Source organism: Crocodylus siamensis, chromosome 9 (assembly GCF_052110815.1).
Source record: "Crocodylus siamensis isolate JL-2025a chromosome 9, ASM5211081v1, whole genome shotgun sequence".
Lineage (NCBI taxonomy): Eukaryota > Metazoa > Chordata > Crocodylia > Crocodylidae > Crocodylus > Crocodylus siamensis.
In genome coordinates this window covers 65298275-65319781 of record NC_143403.1, presented here as the reverse complement: position 1 = coordinate 65319781, position 21507 = coordinate 65298275, and the positions used below count along the sequence as shown (strand labels likewise).

General features: G+C 43.1%; 1 protein-coding gene across 11 annotated transcripts in view; it reads right to left on the bottom strand.

Moving 5' to 3' along the window:
* The window catches only part of RIMBP2 (RIMS binding protein 2), a 328093-nt gene that overhangs the window by 57342 nt on the left and 249244 nt on the right, over window positions 1-21507 (bottom strand). For all 11 annotated transcript variants that reach the window (XM_090061952.1, XM_090061954.1, XM_090061961.1 and 8 more), the window contains 3 exons: window positions 12635-12839; window positions 3420-3571; window positions 1361-1437 (listed from right to left, as the gene is read on the bottom strand). In XM_090061952.1, the coding sequence (XP_089918078.1) occupies window positions 1361-1437; window positions 3420-3571; window positions 12635-12839 (434 nt within the window). The remainder of the gene's footprint in view (window positions 1-1360; window positions 1438-3419; window positions 3572-12634; window positions 12840-21507) is intronic.

The following is a 21507-nucleotide window of genomic DNA, read 5'->3' as shown; positions in this document are numbered from 1 at the left end:
TGAGCTTCACCTACAGGAGAAAGGCATAGCCGCCAATTTTGACCTCTTGAAATGAAGGGATGTTGCTATGCTTGCAAGAGAAATACTTACACAGAAGTCTAGTTGCACGCTGAAATTGCAAGGAAAGCACAGACTATGTCTTCTCTCACAAATGCTAATTTTTAAATGCATTGTCTACACTAATTGGTTGGGGTTTGGGTTGCTTTTTAAACCTACAAGGAAGGCGATCTTCAATCACGAAACATATGCGCGGCAATGGAATGCTGAAATTTAAAGCTTTTAATTGATCAATTAATCACACTTTAGTTTCCTAGAATAGCTCAGAGACTCATCCTCTGTGTAGGGACTCCTTTCAGCTGGATGTGATTTTCAGCACCTTTTGCAGAAATAAAATCATGTTTCTCTTTAGAGAAAGTCAGCTTAATTTGAACTCAGTATAAGCTCTGAATTCCTCTGGGCTCTGCACTCTTTTTATCACAACTTACATGGCATTGATTATTATAGTCTAATGGGACTGGGTTTGGCATGCATCCTCATCCTTGCTAGCTATGTTTTTGCTGGGGAAATTTAGACTCGGTATAAAAGATCACAGGTCCAGCACATGCAAACCAAGCAGCACACAAGCTGTATGTTCACTGTATGTCCCTTTTCACTGACATACCACATTTCTACAGAGCAGGTGAATGGGTGACCTGCTGGCATTGAAGACCGCATTATGGAGCACTAGTTTGTGCTTCTCGCAAGGAGGAAGGAAGATGGAGCAGCAAAAGCAGTTTGCTTGCGTTGAAAGCCTCTCTCTAATGATCAGGCACAAAGCCAAGATTGATATAATTTAGACTGCTGTTTTGACAAATTCGGAAACTAACTGCAGCAAACTTACTGACTTTGCCAATTTTGACGTAACTGTATACTGATGGAGACCACGAAAACCTGGACCCTTTCGATAGATCATCACTTGCTCTTCCCCAAGCTCCCTTTTTCCCAGGCCAGCTGTTCAGAGAACGAGCCTGGGCACAAACATCGCCCCCAACCCTCTGTGGGTCTGTGTAACCCAAACGGCAATGGGGCCAGCATGGTTCCACTGTGCAGGAGGGGTCATATTTTTGGGGTTGGGCCATCCATTTGCTGGGGCTTGCAGTCGAATGTGGCAGGGGCCTTTGTAGCCTGGCAGATCAGCCGCCAAGGTTGTGGAAGCAGCTCTGTAACTCAGCGGATGAGAGAATGTAATCCCCGCAATTCAGCTGACAAACCTCCATTGTAAAAAGCCCATTTATGCTTAGGTTTGACACATGGGATCTACCTATTACACACCCCTGTGGCTCAGATTGAATTTTCAGCATAATACAACTGAATATCTGACCTGTAACGGGCGATGCAAAGATGGACTTTCCCAGAGTATCTCTGCTTTGAGGTATTGGCATTCCGTTCATTATCCATCTGGAGAGAAATAAAGACAACAGGATTTCACCCTATTGCTTTCACCATTTTTCTCACTGAGTATTTAAACAAGACTGAATACATACAAAACATTGCACTCCTCTTATCAGAGTCCATCCTGTTTGCCCTGGGAGCTAGTATTCTTACTAGCAAGCATGGGATTTGCAGGCCTGTCTTGTCGAATGGCTCGCACTCGTTTTTTGATTTCAGATGTCACAACGTCAAGCCCTGCTCACCAAGTTTATTTTTCCAAGTCTGATTTCCATAAAAGTCTTAATTTACATACATTGTCCCTGTATTTGACACCTCGGAAAATGTAGCTGAAGATCTGTGAGAGGTTTTGCACGCATGACAACGTTACACCCAGAAAGGCAAGCCACGAACGATCCTGTTAAGAAGAGACAACTGAAAAATAATAGGAGGAGGGAAATAAATTTGACACGCTCTTGTTCTGGTCTATGCTGTTAGTTCTGCTTCCCTAGATCTTGTCGCTATGCTGCCTTTTCTGTTTGACTACTTCAGACTCTCTTTATGGAAGCTATTGATGAGTTTGGCTGCATCCGCCTCTTCCTAAACAGGCCTTTAGGAGCTGATGTTCAGTGTATAATGGCAAAAGCTGGAAAAGGAATTTTGCAGAATATCCTACATCATATTTTGTTTTCTGGCTGTGCCCAAAAGCATTTTGATGCAACTTCCAAAGGTTCAACACGAACACAGAAAACAGATACATTCACCCAGTCTGTCCACAATTTGAACTCTTATATTTCTTTCCTACAATTGCATAAAGGGAAAATCAAGACTGTATCCAATAAGATGGATACAATACAACCCTTCCCCCTCCTTTATCACTATTTGTTATTTCAGAGCGTCTTACAGAATTTAATGAAAAGTGATAGCCTTCCTATGGGGTTTTGAAAAAAAAATCATCCTTTGTATATTTTTAATGGAGAATGAATTTCCTTTAATAAAATTCCACAGCAAGGTTAAGAACATTTATATAAAGGATATTATTTTCATGTAAATGTAACTGGATTTTAGAAGTATTTTTCTATTATAACCCTGTAAGTCTATTGGGTTTCATCCTTGCTCAATTCTACAGGATTTTTGCAATGGCATAGTTGAGGCTATGCTTACAAGAGAATGAAGGCTAATGAGAAAAGAGTAATAACCAAATGCACTGGAGAACAATCACATTTCAAAGGATTTCCTGCTGGTCCCGTGGTGTTCAAGCGCTGGCACAAATAAAGTAACACAAGGCTCTTGGCTGTATCTTTCCAATAACTCAAATAAATGCAAATATGATAGGAAGCTACATGGCTTAAAAGCTTGGTAATAAGTTACTGAACTGTTCACTTCCAGGTTACAGGCACAAATCCAGCTTAGAAGGGTACCCTGGAAAATGATACTAGGTGATGAAATCAGTCCAATTACTAATGAATGGATTTCCATATCATGAAAACCAAGCAAAAAGTAGTCATAGCAAATGAAGCTATCGCACCTAGAAAAGGTCTGAGGGACGCTGGCAATGTTTTGTGTGGAGTCTTACTCTTACAGTAGATCATGCTGTGACTATGCCATGGACACATCATTATACAAGGTCTAACAGCGCTCAGGAAAAATGCAATACCTTTCAGAAGAACTAACAAACAAACCGATGCAGACATCCTGCGAAGAAAGAGACATATAGGCAAGGCACAGTGTAGAACGGATCTTAAACTGTGCCCCTGAAAACTGGGATTTTCAAAAGCGCCTGAAGGATTTAGGCACCCCACGCTCAAACTGAATATCTGACACGCAAACACCTAACTCATTTTGGCTCCTTTAAAAATTCCTGCTGAGATTCTCATTGACTTTGTGCTCCTAAGTCATTAGGCACTTTTGAAAACCTTGCCCCTGGACTCTTCCCAGCGCAGTTCATCACTAACGTATAAGATAACTGTCCCACTGGAGAGGAGAAATGTTCCGATGTGAAAAAGACTCACGTCTGAATCAAATCTGCATCTTGGGCTGCCGGTTCTTGACCTGGATAGGAAAGTAGGTTTGACAGACAATTGTTCTGGTTTGTCACTGGATATCTGAAGGGGTCGTATAAACTCTGAAATCACACAACGACTTCCAGAAGGGCTTTCATGACCTGCCCATAAATAAAACACACAAGAGAATAATTGGTATAAATTGGTAACCTTGCTGATAGTCACAGCAGAGACACCACGGGACGACTGGCTCGCTGGGTGTGAAATACCACCTGATTCCTATTCATGTTCCTTCCAGAAAGGGGCCGTGAAATGGAGCCTGGGGACCACGGAGGTCGTTCACACTAACTTTTCCCATTCTGTACCTGTTCAAACAACTCTGGATGAACAATTATATGGAAAGAGGAGAATTTAATACAAAGGTCAGTGTCAAGGACCACATGACTATGAGTCACAGCTCAGTCTTCACTGACTAGCTGGAAAAGAGGAAAGTTTATGCTATGATCTGACTTGATGTTGCGGCCAGAAACCTAAACATGCCTTGAAGTTATTCATCATGCTAGCATGAAAAATAAAGCCTCAACCTGCCTATACATACTATTTATTGGTAATAATCACAAATATCTAACTTTACACTTCTAGTGTTGTACAAGCTTTAAGTTATTAAAGATCAATGATCTGTAAGGCAGTACTGTTCACAAGCATCATTTTCATTTACCCCATGGACCATTTAAATCACAATGGCAATATATAGGGACTTGAACTAAGTGAAAATGTACATCAGATTGAAGGTCCTGTTTCATTGCCAGGGAAGTATAGAGCGTATAAGGGAGTATCAAGCCATACTATGTTCGTAGGTATAACATCACAGAAATTTAAGGTTTAAGAGACCTGCCCAAGGCTACAAGGTCAATCAATGAGAACAGATTGATAGCTTCATGACCCAATTCTGCAGAAATAGCCAATAGTTTTGTTCCTCAATTTGACATTCCTAGATGGGTTGGATACTTATAATTCCCAAGAATATCAATGGTAGTCCTAGATGCCTGCTTAAGAGCTGGGTGGAACATTTTCTATTAATTTTGTTTCAGTGGAAAATTGAGCTTTTCATAAATGAAGCTGTTCATGGAAAGTGCTGCCTTTTTTGGGAAATGTTCTCAAATTTATTTGGAAAACTAAATGCTAACACTATTCTGTTTCCAGGAGGTTTTTTAAATTATTTTTTTCATCTATTAGCCAATTACAAAATATTTTTCAGTGTTCAATGTTTTGATGAAAAATAATTTCAGTGGGGAACGCATGCTGACATTTTCTGGCTAGCTCTATTCAGCCCCTCTAATAATCAGGCCTCAGGTGTCACAAATTGGCCTTTCAGAATTATTGGACCTTGGCAAAAATCGAGGTTCGGATCATTAAAACATCCTGCTTGCTTAGTAAAATAAAAGGCAAGTAAGGTCCAAAAAACACCAACATTTGGTGCAGTTCTTCACAATGAAAAACAATAATTTAAGGATGCCCAGAAATGGCTTTTTTGATGCCTTATGAAAAAGGTCATGCCTACCCCTCAATCTGCTGGACTTCTAAGACTTTGGGCATGTAACTGTAAAAAAAAAGAAAAGAAATCAATCTGTGCATCAAGCTTCCGGGTAAGTACATGACTGACATACTGGTGATAAAGTGGTAGGACTTTTTTAATACACACAGTGGGTTTGGATTATAGGGTGACGAAACCTTCAGGACCGCCTGCTTCTTCTTCGCCAAAACCTACATTCGTATGGTGCACTTCAGCAAGCAATCCTGCAAGATGCTGAGCAGCCTGATGTCCCAGTAATTTTGGCAGAGATTAGGGCTCAGTGAAACTTATAGAAAGAAATGCTCGGCAAGGCTGTCAAGGAGATCAGTCACGGTGGACTGTAAAACGCTGCACAGTTCCTTGTATTGTAATATTCTTCCTCGGGAACCATCAGAAAGCAAACAGGAAATAGCAACCTGGGCTTAATTACAGCTGCGGTAGCAGCAGAAACTGTAGCAAAGCCACAGCATACAATTAGGGCACTGCTGACATAATCAGATAGCTGAGCCTCCCCACCGCCCCTCTCTCTTTTTTTAATACAACTAGTCCATGCTCCAGTTCTCAAGCCCTGGTTCTGCGCACAACCAGCAGCTGTTCTCCAGCCCTGCTAGGACCCTGGCATGCAGGGCTTTGTTTTTCACATGTAGGCTTGCCACTGTTCGGTGCCACCTGGCATCATCTTTTCACCTCGCGGAGGAGAACACATCCCAAACCACACTGTCGGAGGGGCTCTTTGCACGCTCCCTGGTCAAACTTGATTCATTCTCTCTGAACCACTGTAATTTAATAGCAGGGCAGCTTAAGCAGACAGCTAGTAGGGAAACGTTACAAGCCGTACAACAAATTAATGATAATCAACCCAATTGCATACTGAAATCTTCCATATATATACAACCAGCAATCATTCCTTTGCAGAAACGTGAAACCAATTTTACTCCTTGCATTTGTTTGCCACCCCAAACTGTTACCCTGGCACCTATGAATAACTGGTACTATACATTCAAAGTAAACTGGCTTTTTGTTTCATATCTCTTCTGTTTTCCTGGGTTTTGTTAATATATTAATCATGTTAGACATCAGATAGAGGGGGAACTTCCTGGACACCCTAAATGCCCTACACTCTATGCAGGTTATCAGCCAGAATCTGGCTTGAGCTAGACAAAAGCAAGACAGTGACAAAAGACTTATATTATGGGGACTGACAGATCATTTAGGAAGGTTTGCTGGAAGAAATGGGCTTTAAAAAGTGCAATGGAGGAACGAAGATGCTCAGGACAGAAAAGGAAGACCAGTCCCAACACAAGGGCAGCCTGATAGCGGGTGTAAACCTTTTCACATGTTAGTATGAGATAAAAGGCAAACGGATAGCAAGAAAGGAAGGCCATTCAGGCTGGACAGGTTATAGGGGCTGTGAAAATGAGAATGTGCAATATGAATCTGATGCAATAAAACCAGGAAGGCAACATGATTGAAGTCCCAGAAAAGGAAGTGGATGTTAACAGCTATCCTTTGAACGGGCTGGAGAAGACAGAGGCAGGAAAGCCGGACAGGAGGAGAAGGTTGCACAGTAGTCACAGTCAAGGCAAGAGATGGTCAAGGCATGGGCAAGGGTTTTTGCTATGAGGATGAAAGGAGAAGCTGGGCTTTGGCATACAAAAGAGGAAGGAGCAACAGGACTTAGCAAGTGACTGGTTGTGGCGCAGAGGACAACGAAGGTGAGCAAAGAAGAATCGCTGCTCGGTTTTGGAGACAGCGCGGGGAAGGTTAAGCCGCTCTCCTGAAACGTAATCCTATTCCTGAAACCAATTTACTCTGTGATCTTTGCTCTGGACGGGTCACTTTTACCCCTTCCAGGTCTCATTTTCTCCACTTGGTAAGGGGGGTTAGTGATAGTTAAGTACATATATAAGTGCAAGGGGGGCATTTCTGCCACAGTTGCAAACACACAAAATAGATTTGTTTTCCTAATTGGCCTTGCTGCCCCATGCAGTGTTACTTGATTTCTCATTTGGCTGCATATCCAGTAATAGCCTTCCTTGCTCTTGTAACTTCTACCCTGGGTGCTATCAGTTGCTATCTCCCTGTCCAAGAGTGTGTGAAATGATGTCTGCTGCTCCTGGAAGGAGGCCTCTTCCCCATGTTCTTAGCCCTGCAGGGTACTTTTCATTACAGACTACAATATATGCAATTTCTTGAACCATCTTAAACCTGCTTCCTGTATTTCCAAGCCACTGAAACAAACTGGGTAAGGCGATGAGCCCAGACTACATTGTCAGATGTTAGTGGGAGGCTCCTGGGGACCTTCATTATTTTTTAAGGTCATGGGACCTTTTAAATAAAGTGCTTCAATTTGTCCAGATTCCAGCAGGCACATAGAGCTGCTGCTGCCACGCTTTAGCTTAGCAGAGACTTTTTTAAAAAGCCGCCATATGTGCAAACACCACTGCCAATAACAGTCGACACCTTAGCAATGAAGGGATTAGACACACGTTATACATGAAGCCTGTTGGTGACCATTTGAAACGCTTGCTCTTGGAGCTCCATAAAGGAAACCTGCTGCTCTGGGTTAGGTAGGTATGGGTACACAGGCATAATACCGCATCTGAAATGAAGCTAAATGTTCAGATCAAAATATGCCATGGTTACAAATTAAATTCTCTTTTTGCCTTGGTGCAACATCACTGGGCTTACCCTGCAGTAAGAACAAAAAAGGTTTGGTCCTTCTCTGTTTATGAACCCATTGAAGTGCGTTTTCCCTCTTATCCTAGTGGTTTCTGGATAATATTAGTAAGGTGACACAACACTAAAGGGCACAACCCAGGGGTTTCTTACAGCCGCGTGCCTTAACATTGAGACCTTTTCTGCAGCAGAGCTTTTTAATTTTTTTTTTTTTATTAAAATGATACAATATCAGCAAAACAGTACAGAGAGGTTTGAAAACCATTAAGGATGATCATATTCGAGAGGACTATTTCCTGGTTGTAGGCTTGGAAGCGTAATAAGAATATAACTATATACTTTGGTGTTAACATATGAGTAATAAGCTTCCCAAGAAACACCAATGTGTTGCTAACGTTAACTTTAAAGTTGACTATGATTCTTATTGGCTGATAATCAGATAATCCCAGAGCATCCACTCCCCAGGACGAGCAAATCTACAGAATTAGGGTAGCTGGCTTCTGGAAGTTTAAAGAATATTCTTTCAAGGGAAGAGACAAAAGCTACAGACTACTTAATTTAAAGGTCTCTGGACACAATTAAAGTTGATCATACTTCGTGTCTGACCATGAGCCTATTACACCCTCCTTTCTACTCGGATTTTCATTGATTGATCAATTATGGACTACCCTGTATGTCTGGGAAAGAACATTAAAATGCCCCTCGTATCTGATAAACAACAAATCTTGTCAGTTTTTATATCTGGCTTGGGCTGCAACATTATAGTGATCTCCAGAGCAGATTTTGTCTGTACATTTTAATCCACTCTGAGTCTACATTTATTTTATTGTCTGATATGTTTACCCATTACCAATTAAGGAAGAGCAACTGGTCATAATTGGGTCTCATTTCTGACATTTTCTGTTTTGAAAGTCGTCGTGTCCTCTCGTGCCCCAGGGCATAAAAAAAAAATAAAAAATCTACTTTTAATTCCAGGAGCCTGCTGTAACAAAACTTGTACTGTAAAATGGAAGATTCTTTAACAACTATCACCTGCTTGCTTACAAATTATGAACTAAAAGTATTCTTAGTGCAACATCACTGCTATTAATGCATTGATGTCACATATGAACATTCGTCCAAGGATTTCCGGTCCAATGATCGAGGTACCAGCAGGACTGAAGGTCTTTCATAACTGAGGAAGAACTATGCTATACATTCTTCAAAAGGAATCAAAACTTGTGGAAGAGGTGATATCTTTTATTAAACCAACTAGATACTTGCAGACAAATTATTGTATTTACATGCAAGCTTTCAGGCGCGCACACCCTTCATCAGGCATAGGAGAGAGACGAGATTGTAAAAGTTCTCCTAGGTGGAAATGAAAATTCCTATTTTCTAATACATTAAACAAATTTGTTTGCAAATATCTATTTGGTCTAATAAACGTTATCACCTCTTCCCTGAGTTTTAATTCCTTTTGTTTCTAGACCAATACAGCTACAACCTGTATTGGTCTAGGAGACCAATACCTGATAGATTCTTCAAAATATTTATTCCAGGGTGCATTTTTCTCAGATATTTCAATTAATCATTAGGAAAATAAGATGAAGCCATTGAGAGAGTCTGACTTATTATTAGTTGCCTAACTTTAAGATTGTGCCTAGTTTCATGGACTCTGCAAGCTTAAGTACCTTCCTGGAGCAAAGCCAATATGTGCTCAGCATGCTACAGAATCCAGCTTATTTTCACTTGGGCTAATAATCTCTCCCCCCGCCCACTCCTCCTCTGATACCAGCACACTCACAAGCAGAAAAAAACCCCTGTTTGCTTTCTCAGTACCCATGTTATTGCTATAACAATCTTCGTTTTCAGGTTGGTGTGTTTTGTATTCTTCTATTACAGTTTAAATCAGGGGCATCAAGCTCACCTGCTACTCCCCTACCCTGGCTGGATTCAGACTGCAAGGAGCCTCGCAAGCTGCAGGAATACCCAATTCCTGCAGCGGGGGTGAGCAGCAGAGTGTGGGGGCTTAATGCAACCGCTGACATGGGTCTCCAACAAGGATTCATACCCCAGATTTCTGCGGTGGCCCCTTGCCCTGCTTGCCTCATCTCCAAATTCCTAGCCCCTCTTTGAGCCCCAGGGGCCAGATGACATGGCTCTCTGGTCCAGATCTGGCCTGCAGCCCATGTACTTGACACTGTTGATTTAAATGCATAAAAACCCCTTACTATCCACCACCTCTGAAGGTCCAAAGGACCCTGCGGTGAATGAAAAAACTATATTGCGGGGGCAGGCAATTATTTCAGGTGGAGGGCCGCTTACTAAGTTTTGGCAAGCCATTGAGGGCCGCATGACAGGCAGCCAGGGGCAGACAAATATTAATTTTCTAAATTTTTTAGGGGCTCCACAAGCCGGATAGGATGACCTGGCAGGCTGCATCTGGCCTGTGGGCTGCATTTTGCCCACCCCTGCTATATTGACTATATGGGGTTCTTTGGACGGGCCCGATACACCCAGACAATTACTTTTCAAATTAAATGTATTGCCCCAAATTTAATATTTGAAGTTTTGTCAAAACAAACGTGAAACATTTCAACCTTTTCTCCTGGTAATTAATTAGATCTACAATTCACACAGGGGAAAAATTATCCAGTCACAAAGCTGTGTCCATATACCAAAGGAAGTTTCATTTAACTTAACTAACCCATAATTTACAAACACCAAAATATTACAATATAACATCAAACCCCTAACAATAGGTGGTCTTGGCAGCATGCTTCAAAGGCCCAGGGATTCAAACAATTCCAAACCCCAGGGAGGAAGCACACAGGCTAGAGACAGAACAAATACTGCAGATTGTGTTTAATGTTTAATTATCGTATGTCCTACCATACCACCTACAGGCCCTTTTGACGCGAAGAGATGTACTGTACTAGACTCTATACACACATCACCACTCTCATCACTGCTGACACTCAGATTTCTACGAGACATCAAAAGTGTGATTTACATTCTGGATTCCTTCCACACATCTCCAAGTAACCTCCTGACCAATGATACTGCCTTGACCTTTTAAAATTACTTGGGCGTAAGGAGCAGTGAACAGCCTCAGCTAGCTGGAAGGAGCAGTTGCCTTTGGCAAAGGAGAAGACCTGGCAAAAGTTCAATGCAGTTCTGTGGGAAACACATAGTCAGAAGAGAAAACAAGGTGGACAGAGAGGATATTAAAATGTAGATCAAATATATTTTGAAATTAAATTATTTTTATACCTCATTTTTTACACTCTTAAAACGGAAAGAAAACTTGTTTCCACTCACAGTACCCTGTAGCTTAGATGCACTATTCTACTGGTTAGTATAGTGAGGTATACCGGTCACCATACACTATACCGACTATATTCTGTCAAGTTATCATTATTTCAAGGGAAAAAAATTAAAGCCATTGGAAGTTTCCTGCATAGAATGCTACTCAAAAATGTTCCATTAAAACTTCTTTTCTAATGAAAAAATCAAGTTTAGCTAAATAAGCAACTATGTGAAAAGCACCTGCTTTTGTCCAAAATTTTTGTTTCCATGGGCAAATAAAAACCTCAAATCCCCAAAGTTCTCAGGTTTGCAGATTTTCTGAAGGAAAATCTAAATTTTCCCCTGAAAGTTTGACTAAAACAAAAATATTTTAATTTTTCACAACATTTTCCATGGAGCTTTTCCCACAGAAATATCACTAGAAGTAGATTTTAGAGCAAAAAAAAGAAGAAGGAAGCAGATGTAACTGAAGCCAATTCATTATAAAAGTCTTAGTATAGGCAGATCTAGGATTTTGTAAAGGTAGGTGAGGGAGCAAAGACCAGCGCTGTGGGGCTGGAGGCCCAGGGCAGGCAGACCATTTCCTCCTACTCTTGGCACCCCCCCTCCCTAACCCTCAAGGCTCAGCAGCACTTCTCCCCTCTTCCCTGATCACCACTGCTGCTGTCCCTGGCTAACCCAAGGACAAGGGGAGCTCCAGGGCTGCACAGGGACCTTAGCTTACCTGGGGACAGTGATAGGGGCAAGAGGGTTCCCTCTCCCTCAGCCTGCCGCCAGGCTGGCCACGAACACCCAGGAGAACTGGACAAGGAGGAGGAACCCAGCTGCCACTGCTACTGTACCCAGCAAAGCCACGCTCCCCATGCAACTTGCCTGTAGTGGGACAGGAGTGCCTTTGGAGATCCCCCTGGCCCAAGGACAGCAGCAGCAATGGGCGGAGGGAAGGGGGGGAGGGAGGAATGGGAAGGGACATGCAGCTGAGGATGGAAGGGGAAGGGGGAAAAACTCCTACCCATGGCCAGATTAACCCTTTAGTGGGCCCTAGGCAAACAAACTCGTGGACCCCTACTTTTTTTCACTCAATAATTAGAATATGTAAAATAAGTACAACTGGGCTCCTTCTTCACGTAGAGCCCCAGGCATATGCCTAGCTTGCCTATGCATTAATCTGGCCCTACACTTATCTGCTTCAGGGACTTAAAAAAAAACCCTGACTGCTTCTGTGACATGGTACAAAACTGGATCTGCCCCTGGGTCTTAGGTCTCTCAATCTCTTGCTACCTCCAAGGTAATAAGCCTGTTACTTTAGCTCAAGTACAGGATCTTTTGTATCCAGAAAATATTTATTTGTTTCCCCCACATGACTCCTCAGGCACTCATTATACAAAGGGGGATCCATATTAGGATCTCAACCACTTTGAACATCCGATGTTCAGGACAGGCTCTCATGGTGCAAACAACAAAGGACAATCGTTAAAGCAAAGCCTGCTCTCAGCTGTCTCCAGAACTCCAATGAAGTCAGATGAACTATACTGAAGTAGGCATCGGGTAACAGAGCAGAGTCAAGGCCAAACTCTGTCCTCACAATTACACAAGGAAACCACATAGTTTTCAGTGGGTTTTGTTCATGAGAGGGTTAATTCTAACTCCAAATTTACTAAATAAAAGTGCCTGTTCTTACCTTTGCCTATGGAGTTGGCTATTCCATTCATTAACTGGGACAGAGATTTACTAGGGGATCCAGGGAGGTCTGAGGATGCCACCGAGTTACTGCTCAGGAGATCGATCTTCCCAGCTTGCTGCCGAAATTTCTCCAGTTCCTTGGAAAGGAGGTTAAATTGTTCGCTCTGTGTCCGGCATTTCTCCTCTAGCTCTCGAACTTTGGCCTGCACAACCAAAACACAGGGGATGCATCTCAGTAGGGTAACAGAGAGCTACGGTCAAGTCAGCGTTTGAAAATAATCAAGAAGTAGGGACGGGCAAACCGACTTGAATTAATAAGAAAGTCCCCTGTTCTGCCCTTCACTCCTCAACGCTTTCAGATATTTACAGCCAAATCTTTTGGGCGTTCTTTAATATCCAATTAAGCATTTTTTTCATTCTGAATGTCCAACTAAGATAAAGCTTGCTCTCACAGTATCTCCAGGGGGGAGGCAGAAGAGGCAGTGCTAGAAAACTAGCAAGGGAAATCCTGTTCCTAGGAAAAATTTCAGTCAAGCATTGCTGATTTGGAAAAGCAGCCAAGCTCCTGGGTACTTCTCCAAACCAAACCAAACCCAGCCCAACCCTGCATCCCATTCTGAGTTTGCCCATCCCTAGCTGTTAAGTCACAGTTTACTTAATTACAAGACTAATGTTTATAAAGGAAAAAGCCATGGTTCATGCAGAATGTGGGCCTAGCTGTTGGCTGGATTCTGTTTCAGAATTAACATACACCACTGGATATGCCAAACTGTCCAGAAGTAATCTGGATAACAGCCAACAGAGGACTGCTCACAAGTGTGAGTGACGCAATTTGTTGTTGTCAGACTGTTCCCGACCATTTTAATTTCGAGGCACTGAGCTGTGACATAGCAGAAATTACATGGTATGACTCCATGACAATCTGGGGACTCTGCTGATGGACAAACTTATGAATTCTGGTCGAGATGATGCAACTGCTGCATCACCAAACCTCTCCGTGCGTGTGCAGTAAGACCTACGTTGCCAGTGCAGTGCCAGGTCTCTTTGAAACCAAGTACGGCGGAGGGTCACTGTACCTGTATGGCTCTCCATTCAAGTGAACTCAGTTATCTCCAACTGTGCTGTAGGAGGTAGGGGCTTAGGGAGTAGAAAGTTCTCACATACTAGGTGCGTCTACAGGAGCTGTTTACTGTGGAGTAGCCTAATGAACTCCTCAGTAAAACATCACTGTCTTCATGTGTGGTGCCACTAGGCAGGAGTAAATGAGTTAACTCCAGTGTAGGATAGTACTGCCAAACACAAGTACTATCCTGTGGCAGAGTTATTTACTCCACCACAGTGCATGTGTAGAAGCTGATGGGGCTGGCTGGGACATGAGGGTGCTTCAGTGCAGGGGCTGCTTGCTGCCTAGCCCCTTCCTGCAGCACTCTAGTGCCCCAGCAAGCCCCTCCACAACACACTGAACCAGGTCAGAGGAGTCCTGGGCTGGCAGGCAGACCCCCAGGGGCCCCTGCCAGCCAGAGCTGCTTCGCCCCGGCTTAACGTGCTGTGGTCCAGGGCACGTGTGCAAATGGTGCACCCGGGAGCAATGAACTCCAGTGTGAACTGCGCCAGAGTTTATTCAATCACCTGAATAGCACGTGTGAATGTGCCCACTGGGTCTAAAAGTTGGAACCTGTTTTCCCTGCACATTTAACTTGGGTGACTGGCATCTGGGTTAGCCTACCCAGAGTACAGGTATTCCCACAGCAAAGCTACCCCAGCATTAATGTACCTATCCATCCTGCCCTTGGCCATATGTGTTGAGAAGCACATCTTTCTTTGTGCTGAGATACTCTGGGCTTCTTCTCCAATGGAGTCAATAGCAAATGACTTTGTCTGTCTTTTGGGTGGACCGGTGAGAGACGCACCGGAGGATTATCAGCACTTGCCTGATATTTGCTGGTATCCTCACTTTAAATTAGTTCTTTCGAGGCCAAGTGAAAGCAGCATCTAGCTTCTAATCTTCAACCTCAGACAGGCCAGTGAGGCTTAAAATGCCTCCAAACCTGGGCCAGAAGTTGTTCTGTATGCAACACACGGTGGTTTGAGCTAAAACTCAGGGACGAGTCTGAATTAACTGTGCAGAGAAAACACGCTTCGAGAAACTCTGGTATATTGCATCAGGAGTGACTCACAGAAGCATGGGGAGTTTGGATAAGGAAAAGAAATAGGGAAGCACTTTTACAACCCAGGGCACCAACAGAGAACAATGGAAACTACTTGTAAGGGAGACAGACAAATTCTCTATGATTCAGAGGAGAGAGCATGTCTATCAGAGAGATCCTGGACTCTTCAGAGGGCTCTGACCTGGACACAAAGATTGCTCAGAAAGACGGGGAAAATGCATGTGGTTTCCTGATTGGTAAATTCCTTCTGATAGCAAAATGAACAGCATGTATGCTTAAAATATCGTCCATCCCTGAAGAAGTGAACGTAAATCCAGAATATCCATGGGGCTGGAGCTCAGGCAAAGGATGTGCTTGCACTAAATGCAAAGTGCAGAGGGTCAGCACAGGCCCAGGGATCCCAGCGTTCACCCAGGGCAGCTCTACCAGGCTCTGATACATTATTTCCTAATCTCATATTTTATCCTGAAACCATTCTTTTCCCACATTTAACCCCTCTGCCCTCTACACTCCTAGTAAAACAGCTGTATTAATAAGGTGGGCTAGATAGGAATTAGACTTATTTTATTTCGCCCGTTCAACTATACTGGATTCTTATTTATTTATTTCTGGAAAAGTAGAATTTTCCACTTATTGCACAATGAATACAGCAAATCTCTGCATGAAACCATAGCTATATGACATCCATATGCCTCACTGTGACAAAAACAACCATATGGCTTATGGAAAAGTGATGCAATGCATTCCAGTGCCCCAATCACTGTAAATTCAAGTAATTGAAAATGATCTCTTGTCTTTTCCACATGCACCCCCAAAGAACGCATGCATATACACATCCTAACTTCCCGGTATTGAATGGAATACTCATTTGTTTGGTAATAAAGTATTTCGAAAGAATGCAATACATTTTCAAAGTTTAGTCAATCTCTTCAAATTCACAATATGCAAATCAAATTCAATTTGTTATAGAGGCCCGAACATGTTTGGCTGATGTTCGTACCCGAAACCGAGTAGGAGAGAACAATTTGAGACAACAGAGATGGTGTGAGTTTTATACGAAGTGACTGCTTTTTGTTCTTTATTCTCCCACTGTTAGCTCCCCACATAAGCCTTTTTGTTGGGTTACTTTGCCGCTCATTAGCAACTAGTTGATAACTGGCAACAAGGCTCTTACATACAATTTAAGCAGAAAGCATATGGACCACACCAATAAATAAAATGATTGAGATCGTTAGAAACCCAGTCCTTGCAGGGAAGAGTTTTGCAATCGGCTATCCCAGTATGACGTGGGAAAGATTCTGAGTTTCTCAGCTTGCATGAGCTAGTCCCCAAAAATCATGAGACTGACACAAAAAAGGCAAGGCTTGGGTTTTTTTAAACAAATCATTAATATGGGGAGATTCTTATTTGCACATTGGGGTTAGAGCCATTATGAGTCTCACATTCATGGCTCTCTCTACAACCAAGAGAACTAGAAGTGTGTGCGGTTCAAAAGTCTGATATTTACACAAAGCTGGAGGTTTCAAGGCAAAAAAGGAGAGATCTACAGCAAAACCAAGGACTGGCAACTCTGCGTACTTGCAAAGCTCCTAACTTTAAGCAACTGCTCTTTTGACTATTAAATGTTAAAAGTCACACTCGCTCCAGCCAAGAAAGCCAGGAGCTCTGTGCAGCAGCAAAATCCTATTTAAGAAGACTGTCATGTTGCAAAGAATGTTTCCTGGCTTTCTATACCAGGAGGAATTTCATCCCAATTACAAAAGATATGTAGGAATTAAAGTAGACCTTTAGAAAATGATAGATCCGACTGAGCACTGGAAAACTGAGACTCAAAACTGAAACATTGCTAAAAAGCAGGAACACTGTTTTCTTGTCACCACCTCTAAAATGTATTCATATTTTTAAATATGCCTTAAGAGAAAAATTATGGAAAAAATGACTGTTCATAGCACATGCAAAGATGGTTGTAAACCAGTGCTGCTCACAGGTTTGGCCCCACAGGCCAGATGAATGGTGCGGGGCTGGTCCATGGGCTGGAACAGGCCCCAGGGCCCTGCACCACCTCTTCTTGGTAAGGATCAGGCTCCAGGAGCCCTTACTTGCCCCTGCCTGGCATCTGCGCACCAAAACTGGAGCCCATACCTGATCTAGCACGTGGGGCCATGGCTTGTGGGGCTGCGCTGCAGATCCGTGGGGAGCCCCACAGGCCAGATGACAAGACACTGGGGTCAGACCTGCTTTAAACAGCACTGTGGCTATTCTGATTGCAGAATTTATACAACTACAGATTGAGATAACAATCTCACGAACAAAAAGTGCTTTTGTTGCCCTGACGGTTTCTATTGTATGTTGAAAAGCTGCGTAGATAAAATTTACAATGATCTGATTTTAATCTAATTCTCTGGCTCTTCCAAAGCTAAATAAAATGTCTAAGTAAAGGCTGCTAAATGTCAAAGCTCACTGCAGTGCTCACTGAAATGAACGGATCGGCTGTGGCATTCTCCAGACAGGAACGTGTCCCGTGGTTGTCTACAAACCCGCTGATGTATTTCAAATAATATCGTAGAGCTACACAGGAATAATTACATTTTGAGAACTGTGTCCAGTGCCATAAGAAACCACCTACGCTTTCTTCAGAGAAGCACACCTGGCCGGCAATAGACCAGTTAACATATTTAGCCGCTCTCCAGTTACCACGATGCCCTCCCATTTCCTAGATAAAATCATTGATAGTAGTGGTACTGGCCACCAAGCTCCAACAATGTGGTTTTTGCCAGCAGCTTGAATAGTGGATACTCCCCACTTACACTTCACATGGCTACACGGCTCGGGGGCAGCCCTAGTGCTACTAAAAGACGAACTTGGGGGGGAAGCCACATCTAGGAACGTATATGACTCGGCCTCTATGCACACACAAGGCACGTGCTACTGCTGGCCTGTGGGTAGAAAATGTCCATCATGGAAGGTGCGGCACCATCAGGCATTTTTCTCCAACAGGACCAAAGATGGTGGTATCTGGCCACTTTGCCTCTACCTCAAAAACTGTCTCTTGCAGATATCTCCTGGGACAACCCTGTCCTTTGATCTCTTCAACATGTAAGTGAGCCTTCTCAAAGTATTGTGGTGCCACAAACACTGCTTCCAACAATACACAGAAGACACCCAGGTGCTTATCCAATTTCCCGCAGATATAACCAACACTGTTACTAGAACGTCACCCAGCCTAGAAGAAACCTGAACGAAGAGGAGCTGGCTCAAGCCCCACCCAGGTAAGGCTGAAGGAGAGAATTAGCCCTTGGTGCCCTTCTCCAATTCCTTCCTGTGCAATAAAAAACTTGGCTTAGACGAACATCAGTGATGAAAAATGCCTCATTAGGAAACTCTACATTTCCTGCTTGCATGTGTCATTGTGAAATTCCTTGCATCCAAATCCAAAGAGGGCAACAAGATTGAGGCTCCAACCCATGCAAAATGTGCTGCCCAGCTCAGCTCTGCAAACTGCTCCTTCCACTTGCTCCTGGCGCCGTTCATTGCTCTTTCTAGGCTTTCGCGCTGATCCTCAGTGCCAGCCGCAGGTCAGGACCCAGATGCACCAGCAACATCTGAACATGCAGCTCTCTAAAAACCGTGCTCCTTTTGGAGCGTACAGCTGACAAGATTGTGAGAAAACTGGAGACAAATTGTTTTGGGTTGAGGAGGGCTGAACTGCAGAAATCATTTCCATAAGTCAGAGTCTTATCAACTTCAGACGTATTGCAGAATATACTTCTTGGTTTTTTGTAAAACTCTCCCTAGCCCACAAAATTCATAGATGAGGGAAAGAAAAAAAAATAAAAGCAAATCTGAAAGAAAGTCTTCTCTACCAGGGAAAGAGAAGCTGTCAAAGGAAATGACCCTAAAATTCCCTTGCAGACCTTGGCAGAAAGATCTGTTTTACCTGAGAATGGATAGGAGCTATAGAAAACTCCAATACAGGTATGACTAAACTGGACATATTCCCTATTGGTAAATCGTTTTTACCTAACCTGCTGAATTGGAAAGGCACCTAAAGCACAGCAAACATTTGGCTGGAATCCTAAGGTGCGCGGTGATAAGAAAAGGATATTTAGTGTCTTATACAGCACTTTTCATCTTCAAAGGATTTTACATTTGACAAAGTTGCCAGGGACAGAGACAGTGGCAAGGAAAACTTCCACTAAGGATGTAGGGATTAATAACAGACAAAAATAAAGACCCAGTGATATGATTCGCATGAGTTCTTTCAAGCTTTCCTTTGCTATTTATAGTGTAGTCACCATTTGTACCCAGAGCTTGGAAGATTTCTCATACATACGAGGCGTATCTACATGTGCTATTAAGGCAATAGAATAAACTCTGGAAAAGCTCATGCCGGAGTTAACCGCTCCCAGGCATAGCATCTGCATGCGTGTCTGGGACAGCAGCACTTGGAGCCACGGCGCAGCAGCCCCAGGCTGGCAGCAGGCTCAGGGGGTCAGTCCCGGGCTCCAGGTGACAGAGTCGGGTGGTGGAGGGTCTGGCTGGGCACAAGAGTGCCCTAAGTGCAGAGCCATGTGGCTAGGCAGCAGGCAGGATGTTGGCCCCGTGCTGCCTGGGCTGACAGGGAGCAATTTATGCCTGGGTCAGCATTTACATGCATGTTTCACCACAGTTAATAACTCCAGTATAAAACAGTACAGTCTCTGACAGTACTATCTTCCGGTGGGGTTAATTAATTAACTGTCCCCTAATATTGGTGTTTGTGTAGACACTGACGCTTTACTGCAGAGCTAATTAGTCCACCTACAGTAAAGCGCACATGTAGATGCACCCATTGTTTCTTATCAAATTCTGTCTTCAGATTACTGCATCTCACTGGGCGCGTCTACTGCACAGTAGCTCATCACCAGCGAGTGGTAGCACTGGCAGGCGCTAACCGTGATGTACCTCTCCTGTGCAGTCGCTCGTTGCCACTGTGCAGTAATGTCTGGAAAAAACCATGCGGAGACAGCACGGCGCAGTAACACCGGTGGTTACTGCGCAGTCCGCCTCTTATGTAGATGCAGCCACTGAGTAACTGCAGGAACTGAGATCACCTTCCCAGATGTGATGTGTTGCAACTGCCTCCACTATCTGCATCCATTGCACAGGGGCCACCTTTTCAAAACGGTTCGATATGCTTTCACTTGAGCGCTTAAATGAAGTGACCAGATTTGAAAAAATGAAAACAACACAGCCGGCTAAACGCTCAGCACTTTCAAAAAAAATTGGCTGTTTCATTTCGGCGTCTAGTTCTTCAAAACAGGGTAGGATTTGGTCAAGAGTAGGAAGACATGAGGATCTTTGTATGCTACACTCTGAGACAGGTCGCTTTCTAATTTGTTTCATAAGTGTAAGTACAGATGCCCTTAACCCTGAGAGAACAGGGAAGGTGTACAAGCCGGCAGGGATCTACCTGGCTAACAGACTCTATTTTTAGCTGATTCATATGTCAAGAAGTGAAGCAAATATATATATTGTTTTTATATTTTCATCAATAACAGTAGTTTTATAAATAATCCTCCTATAGGATAATTAGTGATTAGCAAGTCATAAAGATGTTGAGGTATGGGTAAGCCTCAGAAGGCATGAATGTTCAGTAAAGAGAAAGAAAGGATCTTCTGAGCTCCTTCAGAGGATAAAACTGAAATTGGAGTATGATGGAGACACTCAGTGCAAATATGGTGAATTAACAACAAATATAAGTATACGGAGTCCCCAGCAGCCCAATCCATTTTTATATAAATGAAAAATGCATTCTTATTTCAAGCTTGCTCCAATTTGAAAACCTGTTTAAAGGTTTTTGTGTAATACAAAGCAACAAATATCTTCCATCAGCTTCAATGTTAGTTTTTTGCACTCTACTATGCTAGCTTGAAGGGCAAAAATTGGTTAGACATAAGCAAGTACAAACTATTGCACTATTCATAGTTTGTGGAAACACAGACTATGTGTTTTATATAAGAGGTACCATCTTATTTTACTGCAAAAGGATTTAAGCTCAGAGGATAAAATCAGTCCCATCCACAGTACCTACCTAAGGACTAATAGCTATTTAAATGTGGGCCCTCAGCACAGGGGTTGGTCCACCACTCACTGAAGTCAATGAGAATTTTTTTTAAGGAGCCCAAATGTGAAACCAGTTTCCACTCAAGTTCGATGAAAGTTTAACAAACAGAAAATCTCTGATTAAAACAAAAGTTAAAAATTTCAGTAACAAAGTCCCCCCATGCTTGTTAAATTGTGCCAGGAAGACAGAATCTCGCAACCCCCGGGGATAGAAGGAGAGCTTCCCACGCATTGCTGGATTGCAGTCATTTGGGCTTTATTCCACCTCCATCCTCCCAGCCCTCCTCTAGGACCCATGCTGTCGGCTATATTTTATTTGAGATCTGGAAAGATTTCTTTCCCAATAAGCCAAAACTGACAAAAGGTGGGAAAGGGGATTTTTCACCACTCAGGTCCAGTTTAGGGTTTTATGTTCTACTGGCCTCAGATTTGAGAGCTTCGGCTGAAGCTGGGGAATTAAAATAGGATCCAATGTGAGATGCTTGTAAGCCAAGAGGCTGCTCGCCGATATACCTTGAGCATTACGGTGCATGGCAAGGGCAGGGTAGAGCTCGCCTCAGCGCACCTCTCCTACCTCTGGCATTGATGAGTGGAATGA